The 20,209-nt window shown below is 35.6% G+C and overlaps 1 protein-coding gene across 12 annotated transcripts in view; it reads right to left on the bottom strand.

Moving 5' to 3' along the window:
- TANC2 (tetratricopeptide repeat, ankyrin repeat and coiled-coil containing 2) overlaps positions 1 to 20,209 on the bottom strand; it is a 379,268-nt gene that overhangs the window by 142,617 nt on the left and 216,442 nt on the right. For all 12 annotated transcript variants that reach the window (XM_045044003.1, XM_019818072.3, XM_045044005.1 and 9 more), the window contains 2 exons: positions 9,014 to 9,162; positions 5,134 to 5,320 (listed from right to left, as the gene is read on the bottom strand). In XM_045044003.1, coding sequence (XP_044899938.1) covers positions 5,134 to 5,320; positions 9,014 to 9,162 — 336 coding nt within the window. The remainder of the gene's footprint in view (positions 1 to 5,133; positions 5,321 to 9,013; positions 9,163 to 20,209) is intronic.

Genomic DNA, 20,209 nt, shown 5'->3' with positions numbered 1-20,209 from the left:
ATCTAATGTTCAGTCTGTGACCCAGGAGGGTAAATTTAATTTTAATTTTAATTTTAATTTTTATTTTAATACAGTTGACAAATCAATATTATGTTAGTTTCAGGTGCACAGCATAGCGATTCAACATGTCTATAGGTGATGCTATGCTCACAAGTGTAGCTACCATCTGTCACCATATAATGCTAGTACAATATCATTGACTGTATTTTCTATGCTGTGCCTTTTATCCCCAGGACTTATTCATTCTGTAAGTGGAAGCCTGTATCTCCCACTCCCCTTTACTAATTTTGCCCATCCCCTTAACCCCTTCCCTCTGGGAAGTATGACTTTCAAAATGTGATAGTTTGAATCAAATAAAGAATATACAACATCCTACTGGATTATATATTACTATTACTTTTATTAGGAGCTTCTGATTTTGCTTTTTAGTTACTAATGTGAAACATTTGGAAAACATAATCACAAACAATGGGCATAGTCACAGAACCTCCATCTTTGTACGTGTTAAATGATACAAGGCTATAGGACAGAAGACCAAATTTGGGAATAAAATCAGGACTTAAAAAATTCTGAGATTTGATGAAAAGAAATTCAAGAATTATACCATGCTGGAAAGAACTAGGACCTCCAGATAAACAAAAGGAGAAACAAAATGGATCCATGCTTAAATTCATTTTGCTAAAAAACCACACCCAAAAGGACCATTATTAAAACTTAACATGAAAAAGGAATAGGAGAGAAATATTATATCTCACAAAGGTTACAATTATCAAGATTTTTCCTTTAAGGTGTGTGTGTGTGTGTGTGTGTGTGTACGTGTAGGTAGACAGCTGATAGGTGATTATATGTCATTAGTGGTATCTCAACTGGGCACACATATAAGACAATTATATAGAGTCATACCAATAAAATAAAAAAAGAGAGTCATAAAATTACTATACAAATACACAATTGTGTTGGTGGTATTTCACCACATATTTAGAAAGGGTTGTGAATTTGGGGAGGGAAGCTATGATTGAAACAGAGAATGCTTTCTGTGGTAGAAATTAACTTAGTCTGTGGTGAATCCAACTACATAGAATCAAATAAGTCACAGTTGTTTAAAACCTTTTAGAACCCTAGAAAGGAACTTTTTACATTTAGAATACTTAAAAAACCCAGGAAGTCTGCATTTCTGGTATTCCAATTCTCGTTACTAGGATTCTACATATTTTGGCATGTTGTACAAGTGATACATTCAGGCACATGAATGGCTAAAAATTCTGATAGCTTTAAGTGGAAAATGTAGTGCGTTAAAAAGGATCATACTGAACTTACCTATAAAGGAATTTAAAATGGATAAATCAATACATTTAATAACTTTTGTGCCTTTTTGCTGATAGGGCAGGATTTAAATATAGAACATGAACAAACAATAGGCCATCTTGGAAGTTTTTGCTTGAAATAATGTAAGCAATATGTAATTCAGAGAAGTGGACGCTTGTATAATCAGAGGCGGAAATACTTAAAGCATATTTAACAGTTTAGGTAGGTAAGTCTTGAGATTTCCAAGGTAATAACAGTGTATCTTTCACTATTACTACTTATGCCATAATAAAGTTTCTTCCAACTCAAATTGCATTTAGAAAAATAAAAATGAAAGGGAAACAAATCATTTCTCAAGATGAACTGCTTATATATAATTTGATAACTATTCTACAGTTGAAGTAATTTTATGACCAGATATTCTTCTCATTCTTCTCTCGTAATTTTACAAGCAAATCTGTTTCAGTATTTATATACATTAAAGAATGGTATTTCATTGTTCTTTAAATTAGATCTATTATCTACAAAAGCACTTATGGTACAAGGAATTCAATTTTGAAAATTTAGCAGAAAGAAAAACAGAGGAACATTCCTGCTATAAGTCAAAGCAGGATTCCATTTTTAATTTTCAGCAGGTAAGAACATGTAATCTGAACATTCACTGACGTGTTAGGTTTCCCTCTTTGAAAGGTAACTACTTGTGACTAGATTTGGTCTGATCTGTCAGCACCGTCCCTTCTGCTTGGCTGAACACAATTCTAAAGGTATTTTTTATGTATGGTAATATAGATGATATGCAGTGATAGACACTCTAATAATATCAAGAGAAGAACCCAAGAAGAAGCTTGCCTAGGGATTATAAAAATTATTTTGTTAAAGTTAATCATTAAGAGAATTTAAGAGAATAAAATTGGTCGACAGAGAATTCTAATCCCTACTATTTATTCAAAACCTAATAAATCAATACGTAATCTTGTACCTAATGGTCACTCTAATCACTGCCAAAAAAAAAAAATGATGCAAATTGCTAGGTTAGTCCTTTGTCCTCTTCCCTTCTACCCTTTAGCCCCCCTTTCATTTGTAAACATTTACTTGAGTACCTACTATGCTACCACAGGCCAGTTACTGGACTAGGTGCTACAGATACAGATCAGTAAGGCAAAGTTTCTGCTAACGAGAAGTTAACAGTTTAATAGTGGGAAGCAGGTTCAAAAAGTAATTCTAATACCACACATTACATGTCATGATATGTATCTGCTCGGGTATTACAGGGAACAGGGAGTTATCATATGGATTGGATAAGAGTGGAGTGGAGAATTGAAGACAGGTGGTGGTAGTGGTAGTGACAGAATACCTAGCCAAATCTTAAAAAGTCCATAGGAGTCATTCCAATGTAAGAGAGAGGAGACTACAGGCAGAATGGTCATGGAAAAACGAATCGTCAAGTAACAATAAAGTCTAATGCTGTTAGAACAATATACACAAGGCTAGAGAAGGCTGAAGAAATTGGCCGTGGTCAGATCAGGAAACTCTAGGCTTTATTTTATAGGTAAATGGCAGTGAAAGGAGTGATATGATCAAATTTGATCTTTAGATAGTTCATCTTATAGGTAATACAACCAAAGGAGTAACTGGTTCTTGGTTAATTCACTTTGGTGATTGTGTGAAAAACAGACTTGGAAAGGACAAAATGAAAAGCAGAGACAATACTCAGGTTTGTATTACTCTAAGTCTGAGATAATGGGGACTACCAAAGCATACTAGAAAAGACGAAAATAAAATTCAGGGATAAGAAATTTAGGGTGGGGGCAGAGAAATGACAAGGACTCCTCTCAGCTTTTCAGCTTGGGTTCTTGGGTAGGTAGTGAATATTTTGGGCAACTTTATACCAATAAATTTGAAAAAGAAAAAACCATAGCTATGGAAAACTGATTCAAGAAGAAAGAGAAAAGTTAGAAAGTCCCAGAGTATTAAATACAGTGGAGTAGTAATTAAAAAAAATCTACATGAACATCAGGTCCAGATTATTTTTTTTAAGTTTATTTATTTATTTTGAGAGAGACAGAGAGAGACAGAGAGAGAGAGAGAGAGAGAGAGAGAGAGAGAGAGAGAAAGAGAGAGAGGGGCTGACCCCCAAGCAGGGGGTCCAACTCACTAACTGTGAGATCATGACCTGAGCCAAAACCAAGAGTCAGACACTTAACAAACTGAGCCACCCAGGCACCTGGTCCAGATTATTTTAATGGCAAGTCCTGCTAAATATACAAGGAGAGGATAATTCCAATCTTTCACAAACTATTTCAGAGGTTATAAAAGAGGCTACTCTTCTACATTTTATTTCTCTATTTTATTTTGTTAAAATATTTAGTTACTTAATGACTATATCTTCATAAAGACTTCTCATATAAATAACTGACAAATTAGAAACTATTATGCTAAGTCACGAGGATATATAAAAACTGTAAGACACGAATCCTGCCTTTAAGAAGCTTTGTAATAAATTTTGAAATCAAGAAATGGAGTCCTCCAATTTTGTTCTCCACTTTCAAGTCTGCTTTGAGTCCTCTGAGTCAGAGTCCTCTGAGATTCCACATGAATTTTAGGATGGGTGTTTCTATTTCTGCAAAAAACTTTGTTGGAATTATGATAGTAACTTCAATAATCTGTAGAAATCTTGACATATATTATCACTTTAACAATATTAAATCTTCTAGTCCATGAACACAGATTATATTTTCATTTACTTAAATCTTTTAAAACTTCTTTGCAGTATTTTCTGTTTAGTGTACACTTGGTTAAACTTATTCCCACGTTTTAAAATTCTTTTTCATGCTATTGTAATGGAATTGTTTTCTTAATTTTCTTTTTTAATTGTTCATGGTTAGCATATAGAAGAAATGCAACTGGTTCTTGTGTGTTTTGTATCCTGCAACTTTGCTGTAAAAATATTCTTTTTATCTACTCAATACTTATTTTAAAGGAATAAATTCACATGTTGATATATATGCATTTAAATAATAGAGATATATTTAGTTGCCATGGCATTAATATCTGCTATACTATCTAGTGTGATTTGATAACCTTTAGAAGGAAGCCAAATGAGGAAGAAATATTTTCTTTATTCCTTAACTGATCCCAGTATGCCTGGCTTTTTCAGCTGTTGTCATTTGTTGACCAGCCTCTCCTCTTCCCTTCTCTGAACCTTTTATCTTCTTTGACTTTGGTAACATTATACTGTCCCAATTCTTCTATTTGTCTGACTACTCCTATCCACTGGCTCATTCTCCCACCTCTAATTTCCTGCTCAATTTGAATGTGCCCTAAGATTCTGTGCTCACTCCTGGTTTCTTCTCTGTACGTTTCCTTTCTTCAGATCCTCATTTCCCAACACTTCACTAATTTCCATTTGACTGACTCCCCTTAATAAGTATACAATAAGCAGAACTGAGAACCTCCATGAAACTCTACTAGTTCAGTGAGGAATGAACATTTTCTGAACCACTTCTGTTGGCAGATAGATGAATCTACAGGAAGAAGTAGATAAACCTTTATAAGTACATATATACATATATATGTATATACACACATTATATTATATATATATATATCTGAATATATATACATTATATATACATTATTATATATATAATATATATTATATATATTATATATATTATATATATTATATATATATACATCTGAATATATATATACATTATATATACATCTCAACAACTCAAAAGCATAATTTTTGAAAACCTTAAGCTTGTGTATTATTTTAAAAAGAAAAAAAACCCCACAAAATGATTAATATAAAAACCAACTCACCAATGATGCCGCTATCTCTGCTTTCAAGGGTAGAGGTTGGACTAGTAACAGCCCCATAGCTGCAGTCCTTGGCAGTTGCATTTGTACTGACTGGCGGGAGGGTGGAGCAGGGGCTACTGGCTGGTGGAGAGGCAGTGCTACTAGTCAAGGTGGAACAGGGACTTATCCGCTGGGTGATTGCTGAAGTCTGAAAAATTGGAATGAAAAATAAAAAAGATAAACTGATCGGGTGCTGATGTAAAATATATCTTAGGCAAAACATATGCTTTGATGCGAAAAAGAAGAAAATGTACATATATAGCTTTTACATCTACTCAGTACTAGTTGTTTTTTTGCCCTCCAGAATAAGAGATTCTGCTTTGTACAATTAAGGTGAAACTGGGTAAATTTAACACAAGCAGAGACTGTGGCCTTCCTGCCTCAGAAATTTCTAGTGACAAGTATTCTTTATCACTGCCATGAATTGATAAAGGAATTTTTAATTAAGCACAAGTTGTCCTTGCTATTTCTTATCAATAAGACTATTCTGAAGGCTTAGAACTTAGTCTTGTTAATACTCTTCTTTGGATTGAATGCAGAGAAAATGCCTTATTCTGAAAGTCTATCTAAAAAATCAATCAATGTTCATTTAAAACAAAACTAAATAATTTCTCTGTAGAAACCGATTACAGACTGAAATTGCTTTGTATCTTGAATGATTCTTATATCTGAGGTCACCTCATTTTAAAGTTTTTTGACAGGAAGGAGTGAATAATCACGAAAAAGACTGGTGGTAATATATCTTGGCTTACACAATTTAATGACATGCACTTTTCTTTAGCTCTTTCTACCCAAATAAATCGCCAAAATAATGAATAAAAGTATCTATTTTTTCAAACACTAAAAAATTTTATCCTTTTAAAAATGGTTAGTGATCAATGAAAAAATTACCTGAAGGAACACTAATGACAAATTTGACATCTTAAAATGTTAAATTTATTTTTTTTTAATTTTTTTTAAGTTTATTCATTTTTGAGAGAGAGAGACAGAGTATGAGCAGGGGAGGGGTAGAGAGAGAGGGAGACACAGAATCTGAAGTAGGCTCCAGGCTCTGAACTGTCAGCACAGAGCCTGACACAGGGCTCGAACTCACAAACTGTGAGATCATGACCTGAGCTGAAGTCGGACACTCAACTGACTGCGCCACCCAGGCATCCCTTTAAATGTTAAATTTAAAAGAAGCCTTTCACCTTCTTTACCTATACAGTCACTATTCATATCCTCTCCACTAAAACTGAGGGTTTACATTTAGCAACTTGACTGGAAAAATGTGTTGATCACTAGATGTGAGAAGATTAAGGCTCTTTTTAGTCACCCTAAAATGAGTTTTAGATACAATCCCTGGTATTTAATCACATGTGTTGAATCCAGGTTTTGTTTTTAATTTAAATGCTATAACCAGATCACAAAAGATACATTCAACTTAAAGCACAAGTGACACTTCGCAGAACCTTGCAACCAAGCAAATCTTTTCAATCATATTAATAATATCAGGAACTGATTTTTGTTAGTAATACAATAACTCCTCAGATCTATGTCATTTCTCTTCTACTCTGTAATTTTTCTTCAGAGGAGGGAGGAGTTTCAATTTCTTTGTAATCTCCTGTTTTTGTAAAATGATGTTGGCCTACCAGAGCAATGATTTTTAACTGGGCATGCAGAAGAATCACCTGTGGAATATAAAAGGACAAGCTCCCCAACAAAACTGACAGACACAGAGCCCCACACCCCAGACGTACTGAATTAGAATCCTCCTTAGTTAGAAACTGACGTGGCGAATTTTTAACCTCCTCAATCCTCAGTTTAAAAAAATATGTGGGTAGGTGAAATGAACTATACTAGGATTTTTTTTACATTAAATATATCTACAGTCATTCCATATTGAAAAAGTTTCATTTTGGTATGACTCTATTACTTCCATAGCAACTCATTTCCATTTTTAGATAAGATTCTCAGTCTGTTCTTTAAGAGAGGAAACTGTATTATACACATAATATAGCCAATGTGGAGGTTAAGCCCAAATGACATCTATTATTTTTACTACAAGTTGCTTTCTACAAAATGAAGCTTATATCACAGAATGTATGTTTTAAAAGCTTTAACTGTAAAAGCGAAGCTTAAAGATCAAGCCATTTAGAAAGTGGTAATTTGCTCATGGCTTATGAATTAAAAGGCAGGCTTTATATTTACTTAAGGAGGCTAGTTAATGAGATATAGAAATCTCTTCTAGGCACAAAAGACAACATTAACCCTTCTCTAGGCTGAGAATGGTTTTTCCATTGTGTTCTCTCAGTCAGATCTCTGCAGAAGGAGCAGGCTCTGCGAAAAATGCAAGAGTCAGTTTTTGACATGTTAAATTTGAGATGTATGTTGGACACACAGATAGAAAAGGTACAGGCAGCTGGAAATACACTGGAGTCAAGGGGAAAGGCAGGGCTAGAGGCAATTCAGGAGTTAAGATAATATTAAACAAACAAACAAAAGAATGGAGGCGCTTCAATAAGATTAGATGCTCCAGGAATCTGAATTTTATAAAAACTGCCCAGGTGATTAGAAAGTGCCTCCAGCAAAACCGATGACCTAGGGAATGAGGAAAAAAAGAGAGAAGTCTGAGAAGAGAGCCCTGGAACACCTGAACATGATCCACATAATCCAAATAACCCTTGAAGACTATTATTTTATGACAAAACATATAGCATAGAATCTTCACACATATTTGTTAAGAATATACAAGATGAAATTAATTCATCATCTTCTAGAATAAACTGATTCACTATAGGACATACATTTAAAAAATTTTTTTTAATATTTATTTTTGAAAGAGAGACAGAGTACGAGCGGGTGAGGGGCAGAGAGAGAGGGAGACACAGAATCTGGAGCAGGCTACCAGCTCTGAGTTGTTAGCACAGAGCCCGATGCAGGGCTCGAACCCATGAACCATGAGATCACGACCTGAGCTGAAGCTGGACACCTAACTGACTGAGCCACCCAGGGGTCCCCTATAGAGCATACATTTTAAAGATTAAGACCCTACAAATGAATCCAAGTCTAGTATTTCCTTTGCTACATTTAAACTAAAAAATAGCCAAAAGAAAAAATTGCTAATATTTTTAAACTTTCTGACATGAATAGTTAGATCATTAATTTTTTAGATTTTCTCTTTTCTAATATATGTATTCAAAACTAAAATTTCTTTTTGAGCACATCTTTAATTACAAGTTTTATATACTACAAATATGTAAAAATATAAGTTTTGTTATATTTTGTTATTTTTTCAGTTTAAAATATTTTCTAAATTCTTGTGATTTCTTCTTTGAAAGTATATTAGAAGTATATTAAAAGCCAAACATCTGGGGGATTTTCTAAATTATCTTTTAGCTATCATTTTCAAGGTTATCATTCTGTAATTGATTAATTCTACTACGATCACAATAATTAGAATCTTCTCAAATTTGCGGAGACCTGCTCAGCACATTGTCAACTTGGTAAATAATCCACATGTACCTGAAAACGAAGTATACTTTATATTTCTGGGTGTCATACTCTCCATATGTCAATTCTCTTTCTTGGCTTATGCACTTATTTATTTCCTCATTCATTCCACAAATGAATCAAAACCAAGTGGCTTTTTAAACCTATGAATATAACTAAAAGATGTTTCATAAAGTAAAGAAATACAGTGATTATGGAAAATCAAGCTATGTCATCAGGCCTCAAAAGCCGTTCAAAAATTGGGATTCTTCTTCTCAGAACATACACATATGCATACACCCTGCAACATTTTCCCTGGTATAACAGGCTGATTTATCCCATGTTTCACAGGTGATGGCAAGCAGTTTACCTGATTTTCATCCTGTACTTCCATGCTGTATTGGTCACCTGGCTGAACTTCCGAGACTTTCTCTCCGAGGAGGAAACCCAGACGAGTCATGAGTGTGTTTGCTGCCTCATCTACAGACGGAGGGGGACCAAGTTCCTGTTCAGCATCACCTATAAGAGGCAGACATTGAAACACATGAATCTTTCAAAATAAAATGACCTCATCCTGCAACTAATCTTACATTCAATTCAGTCATTTCCTTTGTTTTCATTCTAAACCCAAAATTACAAGGTCCCTGCCTAGAAGCTGATTTTCCCACTTTTGTGTATTATAACTGATAGATGGTTTACTCGTATTATCTTCAAAGTATCTACTTGAAACACCTGAGTTTGAGAGAATGTGTGTAATCTATTGAATAGAGGATGTTTCCTATTTCTTTAGCAGTTAGCCTTCCAATTTGGTCCCTGTGTTGGGATCTAACTGCTGCTGTAATCGCCACCTTCACTTAGGTTCTTTTATTTTCTTTTTCACGATTTTGAAATTAGTTCAAACTGACAAAAAAGTTTCAAGAATAGTACAAAGTACATTTTTCCCTTAACCATTTGAAAGTATGGACATGATGCCCATCATCCCTAGTTAGTATGTATCTCCTGTAAACAAAAACATTCTCTTACATAGCCACAGTCCCAGCACAGATATTAGGAAACTAACATTTGGCATTGCTATAATCTCACTCATAGACCGTATTTAAGCCTATTTTGTCCTGGTACTGTCCTTGCTAGCAAAAGGATTCATTTCAGGGACATACAGCACATTTCATTCTTCATTCTCTTTTAATCTGGAACAGTTCTTCAGTCTTTTCTTAACTTTCATGACCTTGACACTTCTGAAGATAATATGCCAGTTGTTTTGCACAATGTCCCTCAATTCGAATTTATCTCATGTTACCCCTGTGGTTTGACTCAGGTTATGCATTTCTGGCAGAAATATCACAAAAGTGATGCTGTGTTAACTTTGATCACTAGGTTGTGGTAGCATTTGCCAGATTTCCCTACTCTAAAATTACACTCTTTCTCTTTGGTAACTAGTAAGTGTTGTGTGTTTGGGGTGGGGGGTGGGGAGGGATACTTTGAGTCTATGTAAATACATCCCGCTTCTCAACAAATTTTTAAATTAAAAAATATTTTTGTGATAAAATATGCATTCCAAGATTTGCTATTTTTACACGCACAATTCAGCGGCATTAAGTTCATTCACAATGTTGTACAGCCATTACCACTGTCCATATCCACAACTTTTTCATCATCCCCCAAAGAAATTCTGTACCCATTAAATAAAAACTCCCCATTCCTCCCTCTTACTAGCCCCAGCTACACTCCATGAATTTGCCTATTCTAGGCAAATATAAATGGGAATCACACAATATTTATCCTTTTATGTCTTGCTTATCTAACTTTACATGTTTTCAAGGGTCATCCATGTTGTAGCATGTATCAGAATTTCACTCCTTTTCATGAATAAATAATACTCCATTGTATGGATATACTACAGTTTATTTCTCTGATGGTGGACACTTGGGGGTTGTTTCCATATGTTAGATATTATGAATAGTGATAGTATGGACATTGGTGTAAAAGTATCAGTCTGAATCTCTTCTCAACAAACTTTTTGCCCACTATTTTTTAGCATTCATTAATCCATTACTCTTTCTACTGTTTAGTTTCTTTTCCTCACCTATTTATGTGCACTCAAAATTTCCTATCTATTCAATGAGTTATAATCTGCTACTATCATTAGTTATTTTGTTGCTCCAATTGTCTCCAATGTGGTCAGGGTAATAAGCCCTTCCAATTTGGCTCTTGGAACCCTCTAACAGACCTGTGCCATTTTCTGAGCCTTCTTTTCTTTCTGGCACAAGATGTTCCAGGCTCATTTTTTCCCTGCCCTAGCCCTAGAGCCAGACACTTTTCCAAGAAGCCCTGGTTCTTTTTAGTGGAGAAAGGTATGTTCATTGCTATCAGGACATCACTGTCCTCCAGGTCCACTTGGATAGAGTTAAGCAGTATAATCATACACATATATACATACATGTATATATACACACATTCACACATCCTTACATTCATTCTCACTTGCAAATCTGTATACAAACACACACCCCAAAAGTTCACGGTGACACTCTAATTCCAGTTCAATATAAGGTTAATTCTAAGGGTTTTTTTCTCACAATTTTTTCCCCCAAAGTTGTAAAATTTTTCTCCAATAGTGAGAAATCTGCTCCCTCCAGTGCAAATAGTGCTCATCCAGCAGTGCAAATGTCACTGCTCCTCACTGCCACCCTGCACACAGATGCTTTATTCACCCTGGCTGGGGTCCTACCCCATGCCACAAGAGCCTGACTAGCACTTCCCCCACAGTCAGGGTCATTTTTAAAAAGCTGATATATAATTCACATACCATAAACTCTATCCTCTTAAAGTGTATAATTCAGTGGCTTTTAGTATATTCATAAGGCTATGAAACCATCGTCACTTTCTAATACTACAATATTTTAATCACTCTAAAAAACCCCATTAAGTTAGTTCATTTTTGTCCTGAAATTTAGACCCCCCCAAATTCCTGATGGCTGGCATTCATTTTAATCCCCTGCTTCCAGACTGCTACATTCTTTCCACACAATTTGCTTTTTGGATTCTTTCTACTTAGGCTGTTTTTCAGTGGTTACCAACTATAGGAATTATTCTTTTTCAAATCTTTTCAATGAGGGATGATAAACAAAGTCAGTATGAGGTTTTCCCTTGGATTCATCATCAACATAAACTTATTTCCAAATATAGAAGTTACAGAAATCACATGAAAAGGAGCCAGGGAACTCAAGATGATCTATTCTAAGAGTGATGCAGAAATAATATATTTAAACTGTTTATACTAACTTGATTCATTGTCAACATTTTTTCAGATTTTGTTTTACATTCAGATACATTTAGTCTAACTTTATAACAATCCACAGTAGCACAGATCCTATAGGACATTACAAAAATTCTTTTTTTTGGAGGGAGACACGTCCTTTCAGCATAGCAAGCATAGCAAGCATTAGCTATAATGTCATATGGTTTGAGGCCAAAATATAATAGCTTCTTGATTTTTTAGGATATTCAGTCTTATACATTAAACTGCTTCATATGACAAGAAAGTGAGATTTACATTATTATTATTATTATTATTATTAAATTTATATTTATCATAACTTTTCTACTAAAGTTATAAGCTGGGGGTCAGAGGAATGGACTATGTGTGCATTTCTGTATATGATGACTGAACTCAAGTATTCCATCTGTGGAAAATCTATATAGAACTTTCATTGAATTTATGTCAGAGTAGAAAAACAGACTCTGTTTTCTCTTCCCTACTACCTCTCCAACAGTCAACAAAAACAGATTTCTCTGCCACAAAACAGATACAGTAGAATCGATAGGGGTATTTTTATTTACAAATATTTAAGTTTACTTTGTTCCTGCCACCCCAAGAATGAAAGTTTCTTATTTCTTGATAAAATAAGAAAGGTAACTGCTATATTCAAACAGATGAATTACCTTCCCCCCCTTTTTTTTTTTTAAATTTTTAATGTTTATTTATTTTTGAGATACACAGAGCACAAGCAGGGGAGGGGCAGAGACAGAAGAAGACACAGAATCCGAAGCAGGCTCCAGACTCTGAGCTGTCAGCACAGAGCCTGTCGCAGGGCTCGAACTCATGAACTTGTGAGATCATGACCTGAGCCCGAAGTCGCTTGCTTAACTAGCTGAGCTGCCCAGGCATCCCACCTCTTCCCCTTCTATAGATTAAACTAGCTAAGCTTTTCCAAGTTCTTCTTGGCATAGATTCCTGACCTCTAGATATTCTGGGGCTCCATTTCATTTTCTTTTAGGAAGTTATCCTGGCATCAAATATTTTCTATGTACATATTAACATTAGGTATTATGAGAATTTACATGACGTGGAGGTATAGTCGTTGAGAATTTATAGAATGTGGAGGTACAGGCATCAACTTTAAAAAAGTTTATAACCTGTACAAAGGTAAGACATGTTAGGTCACACGACCCATTTATTTGGCACATAGCGCACCTTATGTGCAAGCCACCGATTTAAAGCACTCTACAGTGAACTTAGTGTTTATAACAATTTTATGAAATATGTATTATTACTTTCATTTTGCAGATGAGAAATCTTAGGCACAGAGAAATTAAGATACCTGCTCATATCCCACAAGCAATAAATGGTACAGCCAAGTTAAGAACCCAGCCCCCCTGAATCCATGCTCCCAGAATTAATGCTCCCAGTGTTATATTGCTCCCTCATTGGTAAGTAGTATTACAAACAGTAAGAATGTTTAGATAAGAGACAACTTATTAACAAGAGGCAGACTGCTTACAGTATATGTGATACTGTGATATAATAAGAAATATATATTTGGCCCTTGTTCCCAGTTGTTGGAACGGAGTGCCTAAACTCTTGGATATTCTTGAATGACAGTGGTGAGAGAAGCATCTTTTGTTTTTCATAAGCCTTCTGAGGTGACTCTTGGTGGGCCACTAAACAGCTGCAGGATGGAAGTTAACTGCTGGAGGAATCAACTGTGTAATTAGAGGGATGGAACTTTCAGGACCACCTCCCAACCTACAGGGAGGGGAAAAGGGGCTGAACATTGAGTTAATCAGCCGTGGTCAATGATGTAGTCAAATGTGCCTTCATAATGGAACTTCCATGAAAGTATTAACCAATAGAGTTTAGAGAGCTTCTATGTTGATAAACAGGTTCACCTAAACTCCACAAGGACCAAAACTCCTGTGCTCAGGACTTTTCTGGACCTGCCCTCATGTACCACTTCATTTGACTGTTCATTTGTATCATTAAGGATATCCCTTATGATAAACTGGTAATACTAAAGTGTTTTCCTGAATTCTGTGAGCCATTTTGTTATTTTGAGAACATCATATAGAAGAAATTATACAGTACATAAACTTTCGAGATTGGCTTTTAAAAAATTCAGCATAAAAAAAAAAAAAAGAGGTTAGAGTGGGAGAGAACCAAAGCATGAGAGACTCTTAAAAACTGAGAACAAACTGAGGGCTGATGGGGGGTGGGAGGGAGAGGAGGGTGGGTGATGGGTATTGAGGAGGGCACCTGTTGGGATGAGCACTGGGTGTTGTATGGAAACCAATTTGACAATAAATTTCATATATTTAAAAAAATAAAAATAAAAAAAAATAAAAAATTCAGCATAATGCTTTTAAGGTCCATTCAAATTATTGCATGTTTCAGTAGTTTGTTCCTTTTCATTTCTGAGTAGTAGTAACACATTGTATAGATGTACCACATTTTGTTTAACCATTTGCTCACTGAAGGGTATTTGTTTTGTTTTCAGTTCCTGGATATATATTTTTTATTTTTAAACATTATATATTGTTGAGAGACAGAGACAGAATCCGAAGCAGGCTCCAGGCTCTGAGCTGTCAGCACAGAGCCTGACGTGGGGCTCGAACCCACGAACAGCGAGATCATGACCTGAGCCAAAGTCGGACGCTCAACCGATTGAGCCACCTAGGAGCCCCTCAGTTCCTGGATATTTTGAATAAAGCTACTATGAACATTCATGTAGAAGGTTTTGTGTGAACATAAGCTCTAGTAGATAGAGGCCAGGAGTTCTGCTAAACATACTACACTATACAAGACAGCTCAATAGAACAAAGGATTATCTAGCCCCAACAGTCAACTACTGAGGTTGAGAAACCTTGAAACAGCTAGAATAACTCCACCCTTTAAAATCTGTCAAACTGGGGGTGCCTGGGTGGCTCAGTCAGTTAAGCGTCCGACTTTGGCTCAGGTCATGATCTCGTGTTTGTGGGTTCGAGCCCTGCGTCCAGCTCTGTGCTGACAGCTCAGAGCCTGGAGCCTGCTTTGGATTCTGTGTTTCCCTCTCCCTCTCTCCCTCTCCTACTTGTGCACTCTCTTGCTCTCTCTCTCAAATAAACATTCACAAAATAATGAAATTTGTCAAACTGGATGTACTATCAACACAGAGTCAGTAGGTAAACAAGTGTCCAATCTGTTATTTCTGAGGATTCTTAGAATTACTTCAATTTCTGGCTTACAATGAATTTTTAGTCTTTAGACTGTTTCCTTTATGAGGGTGGGGTTTGTTCTCTGCACTACTAGATCCTAATAATCTTTTCAGTCTTCATTATGCCTTTGTCATATGCTGGTGCCCAGACAGGACTTTACTGGGGATACACTGTGTATGTCAAGGGTGGGAAATATATCAAGGCACAGAACAAAGTAAATAAAAATATGATACCTCTCACATTTTTCACACATTATCTTTTATTAATTATAACAGCTAGCACATATGAAGATTAACTATATGCCAGGTACTATTTCTAAGTATTTCACAATGTATATTAAATCATTTGATTATCATAACCGCCTTATGAGGGTAGGCACTCTTACCCCTATTTTACAAATAAGGAAAGTGAAGCATAGAAAGAACAAGTAACTTACTCAGATTCATATGGCTCGTTAGTGGCTGCCTAGGCGACCTGGATCCAGAACTCAAACTCTTAACCCCAGGTTACACTATCATCCTTGATTCCAGTCCCTTACCATGTTGCTGGCATCACTCCCTACCACCCCTCTACCCTGGGTACTTGCTCTCGTCACTCTCAAAATTCCTCTTAAATCCTCATACCAAATATTTGCTAGAAAAATTCATCTTACATTTTCATACCAAATGTTTTACCCATATTTTTGTTTCATCCATGACCATCCAGGCAATGTGAAGAGTGAAGAGGGCGCCATCTTCATAACCAAATGTGCTCAATTAAGGTATGTCCCTAAACAAAGTATTTTCCTTGGGCAGAATTCTACTGCGGCTTCTTTAATAATGAGTTTGGAATATGATAAACAAAATAAGGTGATCACTGTAAGACCTATTTTACACAAAATAAATGATACAGCATTCATACATTCTGTTGATTAAGACTACTTTATTTATTAAAAAATTTTTTTTAATGTTTAATTATTTTTGAAAGAGAGAGACAGAGTGTGAGCAGGGGAGGGGCAGAGAGAGAAGGAGATACAGAATCCGAAGCAGGCTCCAGGCTCTGAGCTGTCAGCACAGAGCCCGATGTGAGGCTCGAACTCACGGACCATGAGATCATGACCTGAACTGAAGTCAGACACTTAACCGACTGAGCCACCCAGGCACCCCAAGACTATTTAAATTTACAGCTCTTGTTTCACTTTGACCATTTGGGAGGAGTACATTTATGCATTAGGTTTTGTTCTGAGAACACTGAATGAAGAATAGAGCACCCTAAGGACTAAAAGATTCTTCAACTTACATGGAAATGGAAAGGTCCATTAATAGTAAAGAAAACTTGAAGAAGAAAGAACTCTATTACTTAATATCAAGATTTAATATAATGCTAAAGCACTATGACAGAGTATGACTGACACAAGCATAGATAAAAACACCAATGAAACAGAATAAAGAATCCAGAAGCATATCTATACATACATAATTCACCTTATTTAGGACAAGGGTGCCAATGTCATAGTTTAGTAACAGAATGGTATTTTCAGTAAATGATGATGGATCAATATGATAGGAATAAAAATAAAACCTGCCCTTACCTCATACCATATATAAAAATCAATTCCAGTTAGATTATGGACCCAAATATAAAAGGTAAAACAATGAATTTTCTAGAAGACAACCTAATAGAAGATCTTCATGACCTAGGACTTGGCAAAGATTTTTTTAAATAGGACACAAAAAGCACTAACCATTGGTTTTTTGTGAAGTTTATTAATAAGAAAAACTCCTTTTCACCAAAGACACCATTAAGATGGTAAAAAGGTAAGCCACAGAGTAGGAAAGGGTATCTTTAATTTATATATCCAACAAAGGGCTTCTTTCTAGAATATATAAAGAATCCATACAAATCACTAAGGAAAAAAAAGACAATCCAACTTAAAGGTAAACAAAAAAAATCTATATAGGCATTTACAAAAGATGATGTCCAAATGACCAATAAGCATATGAAAAGCATATTAACATTGGGAGATGAACACCAAAATCACAATGATTCTGCACAATTGCATATGTGCAGTGCAGATAGCACACAAAACAAACTAACTAACTAACTAACAAACACCCTGACAACATGGGGTAAAAGAATACTTAAATACTACTGTGCTGGTAGGAATGTAAATTGGCAGCTTTAAGGTTTGGAAAAAAATTTAAGCTGAACATTCTGAAACTCTACCAGGTCCACTACTAGGTATATACCAAAAGGAAAATTATATACATAGGTGCGTCAAAATGCATGCAAACAAATATTAATAGGAGAATTGTTCATAATAGCCCAAACTGAAAATGTCCATTAAGAGTAGATACACAATGAAATATGAGATCAATAAAAAACAATCTCACAAATATACTACTGAACAAAAGAAGAGAGATTCAAAAGAATACACACTAAATGATTTCATTTGTACAAAGTGTGAAAATGGGGAAAGGAAATAACTGAGAATGGTACTCATAATTGTGGTTATACTTCTAAAGAGTGGATAATGATGTGAGGGAAGCACGAGGAAAACTTCTGAAGTGCCAGGAATGTTCTATTATCTTGATTTAGGTTGTGGTTATATGGGTGTGTACACTTCATAGAATTTCGTTGAGACTACATAATTATGATTGGTGTACCTTTCTGTATTTCTATTTCAATTTTTAGAAATTTCAGAAAATGTTTTACGGAAACTAGGTTTGAGAATGAAGCAGTATGCACAATATCTGTTTTTTTTTCCTCCAAGAAAGAAGTATAGAATTATGAAAAAGAATGCTATACATATTTCAAAATTTAGTACAAAATTAGAAATTACTTGGCCACTCCTCTTGTACCAGTTAACAACTTAAAGCAGAGCAAAGCCATACAACTTGAGAGAAGCCAATGCATATAAGAAATATTTTATAAGTTAAAGGAAGTACTAGAGAACACAGAGAAAGAAACAATTAAATTTGTCTTGGCAGGATGGAGGCAGGAAAAGGAGGGAAGATCTCTTGGAGGAGGTTATACCCAAAATTCTTATAGTGGATGAAGTTGGTTCTCTAACAGTGGAGTTAGGGAAAAAGAGCAGAGGGAACAGTTTTCAAATTTAAATTCTATGTGATTTACTAGTTCAACAAAATACAGAGCTCTAAGTTCAAAACGGATTAAATGCACTATATTTAATGTTTAGAAGAGCATTTTAAATTTATTTCTGGAATAATAACATTGATAGTAGTACACTAGTAATAACAACAATAGCTAACACTTACTGGGATATTAGTGTCTCGTACTTTTCTAAGTGCTTTACATATAATTAAATCATTTAACCTTAACAACATTCCCTATTTACAGATAGTAAAAGTGAGGCACACAAAGACAGAGTTCTTGCTTGTCCATGGTTACAGAGTTAGGTAAGTGACCGTTAATACTGAAGTTCAGCGGCTGTATGGCTCCTGAGCCTATGTTCTCAACTACTTCATTATTTTGTCAGGAAATATATGATTGCTGAATACAAATTGTTTATATGGTTATTTTATTTATTTTTATCTTTAATAGCACCCTGCATTATCTGATGACAGACAATAAATATAAATATAGCTTTCATTAAGTCATTAAGCATTCATTAAATATTTACTTTTTGCGTGTCCAGTGCTGTCTCCGGTGTTACATGTACCTTTATGAATAAGGGGTACAGCCCCTATTCTTAAGGAGGTTATAGTCTCAAGAAGGAAAACAGAAGATCAATTAATTAAATCGTAGTAAATTATATCAGAAATATAATGCAGGCAAGAAATAGGATGCTGTAAACAAGAAAGTGCTGAACATTTTGGTCCTTATTTTTTTTTTATATGAAATTTATTGTCAAATTGGTTTCCATACAACACCCAGTGCTCATCCCAAAAGGTGCCCTCTTCAATACCCATCACCCACCCTCTCCTCCCTCCCACCCCCCATCAACCCTCAGTTTGTTCTCAGTTTTTAACAGTCTCTTATGCTTTGGCTCTCTCCCACTCTAACCTCTTTTTTTTTTTTTCCCTTCCCCTCCCCCATGGGTTCCTGTTAAGTTTCTCAGGATCCACATAAGAGTGAAACCATATGGTACCTGTCTTTCTCTGTATGGCTTATTTCACTTAGCATCACAATCTCCAGTTCCATCCACGTTGCTACAAAAGGCCATATTTCATTTTTTCTCATTGCCACGTAGTATTCCATTGTGTATATAAACCACAATTTCTTTATCTATTCATCAGTTGATGGACATTTAGGCTCTTTCCATAATTTGGCTATTGTTGAGAGTGCTGCTATGAACATTGGGGTACAAGTGGCCCTATGCATCAGTACTCCTGTATCCCTTGGATAAATTCCTAGCAGTGCTATTGCTGGGTCATAGGGTAGGTCTATTTTTAATTTTCTGAGGAACCTCCACACTGCTTTCCAGAGCGGCTGCACCAATTTGCATTCCCACCAACAGTGCAAGAGGGTTGCATTTCTCCACATCTCTCCATTTCTCCATTTCTCCATTTCTCCACATCCTCTCCAGCATCTATAGTCTCCTGATTTGTTCATTTTGGCCACTCTGACTGGCGTGAGGTGATACCTGAGTGTGGTTTTGATTTGTATTTCCCTGATAAGGAGCGACGCTGAACATCTTTTCATGTGCCTGTTGGCCATCCGGATGTCTTCTTTAGAGAAGTGTCTCTTCATGTTTTCTGCCCATTTCTTCACTGGGTTATTTGTTTTTCGGGTGTGGAGTTTGGTGAGCTCTTTATAGATTTTGGATACTAGCCCTTTGTCCGATATGTCATTTGCAAATATCTTTTCCCATTCCGTTGGTTGCCTTTTAGTTTTGTTGGTTGTTTCCTTTGCGGTGCAGAAGCTTTTTATCTTCATAAGGTCCCAGTAATTCACTTTTGCTTTTAATTCCCTTGCCTTTGGGGATGTGTCGAGTAAGAGATTGCTATGGCTGAGATCAGAGAGGTCTTTTCCTGCTTTCTCCTCTAAGGTTTTGATGGTTTCCTGTCTCACATTCAGGTCCTTTATCCATTTTGAGTTTATTTTTGTGAATGGTGTGAGAAAGTGGTCTAGTTTCAACCTTCTGCATGTTGCT

This window comes from Felis catus, chromosome E1, assembly GCF_018350175.1.
Source record: "Felis catus isolate Fca126 chromosome E1, F.catus_Fca126_mat1.0, whole genome shotgun sequence".
Taxonomy (NCBI): Eukaryota; Metazoa; Chordata; class Mammalia; order Carnivora; family Felidae; genus Felis; species Felis catus.
Note: the sequence above shows the minus strand (reverse complement) of the source record. Positions and strands in the feature narration are given on the sequence as shown.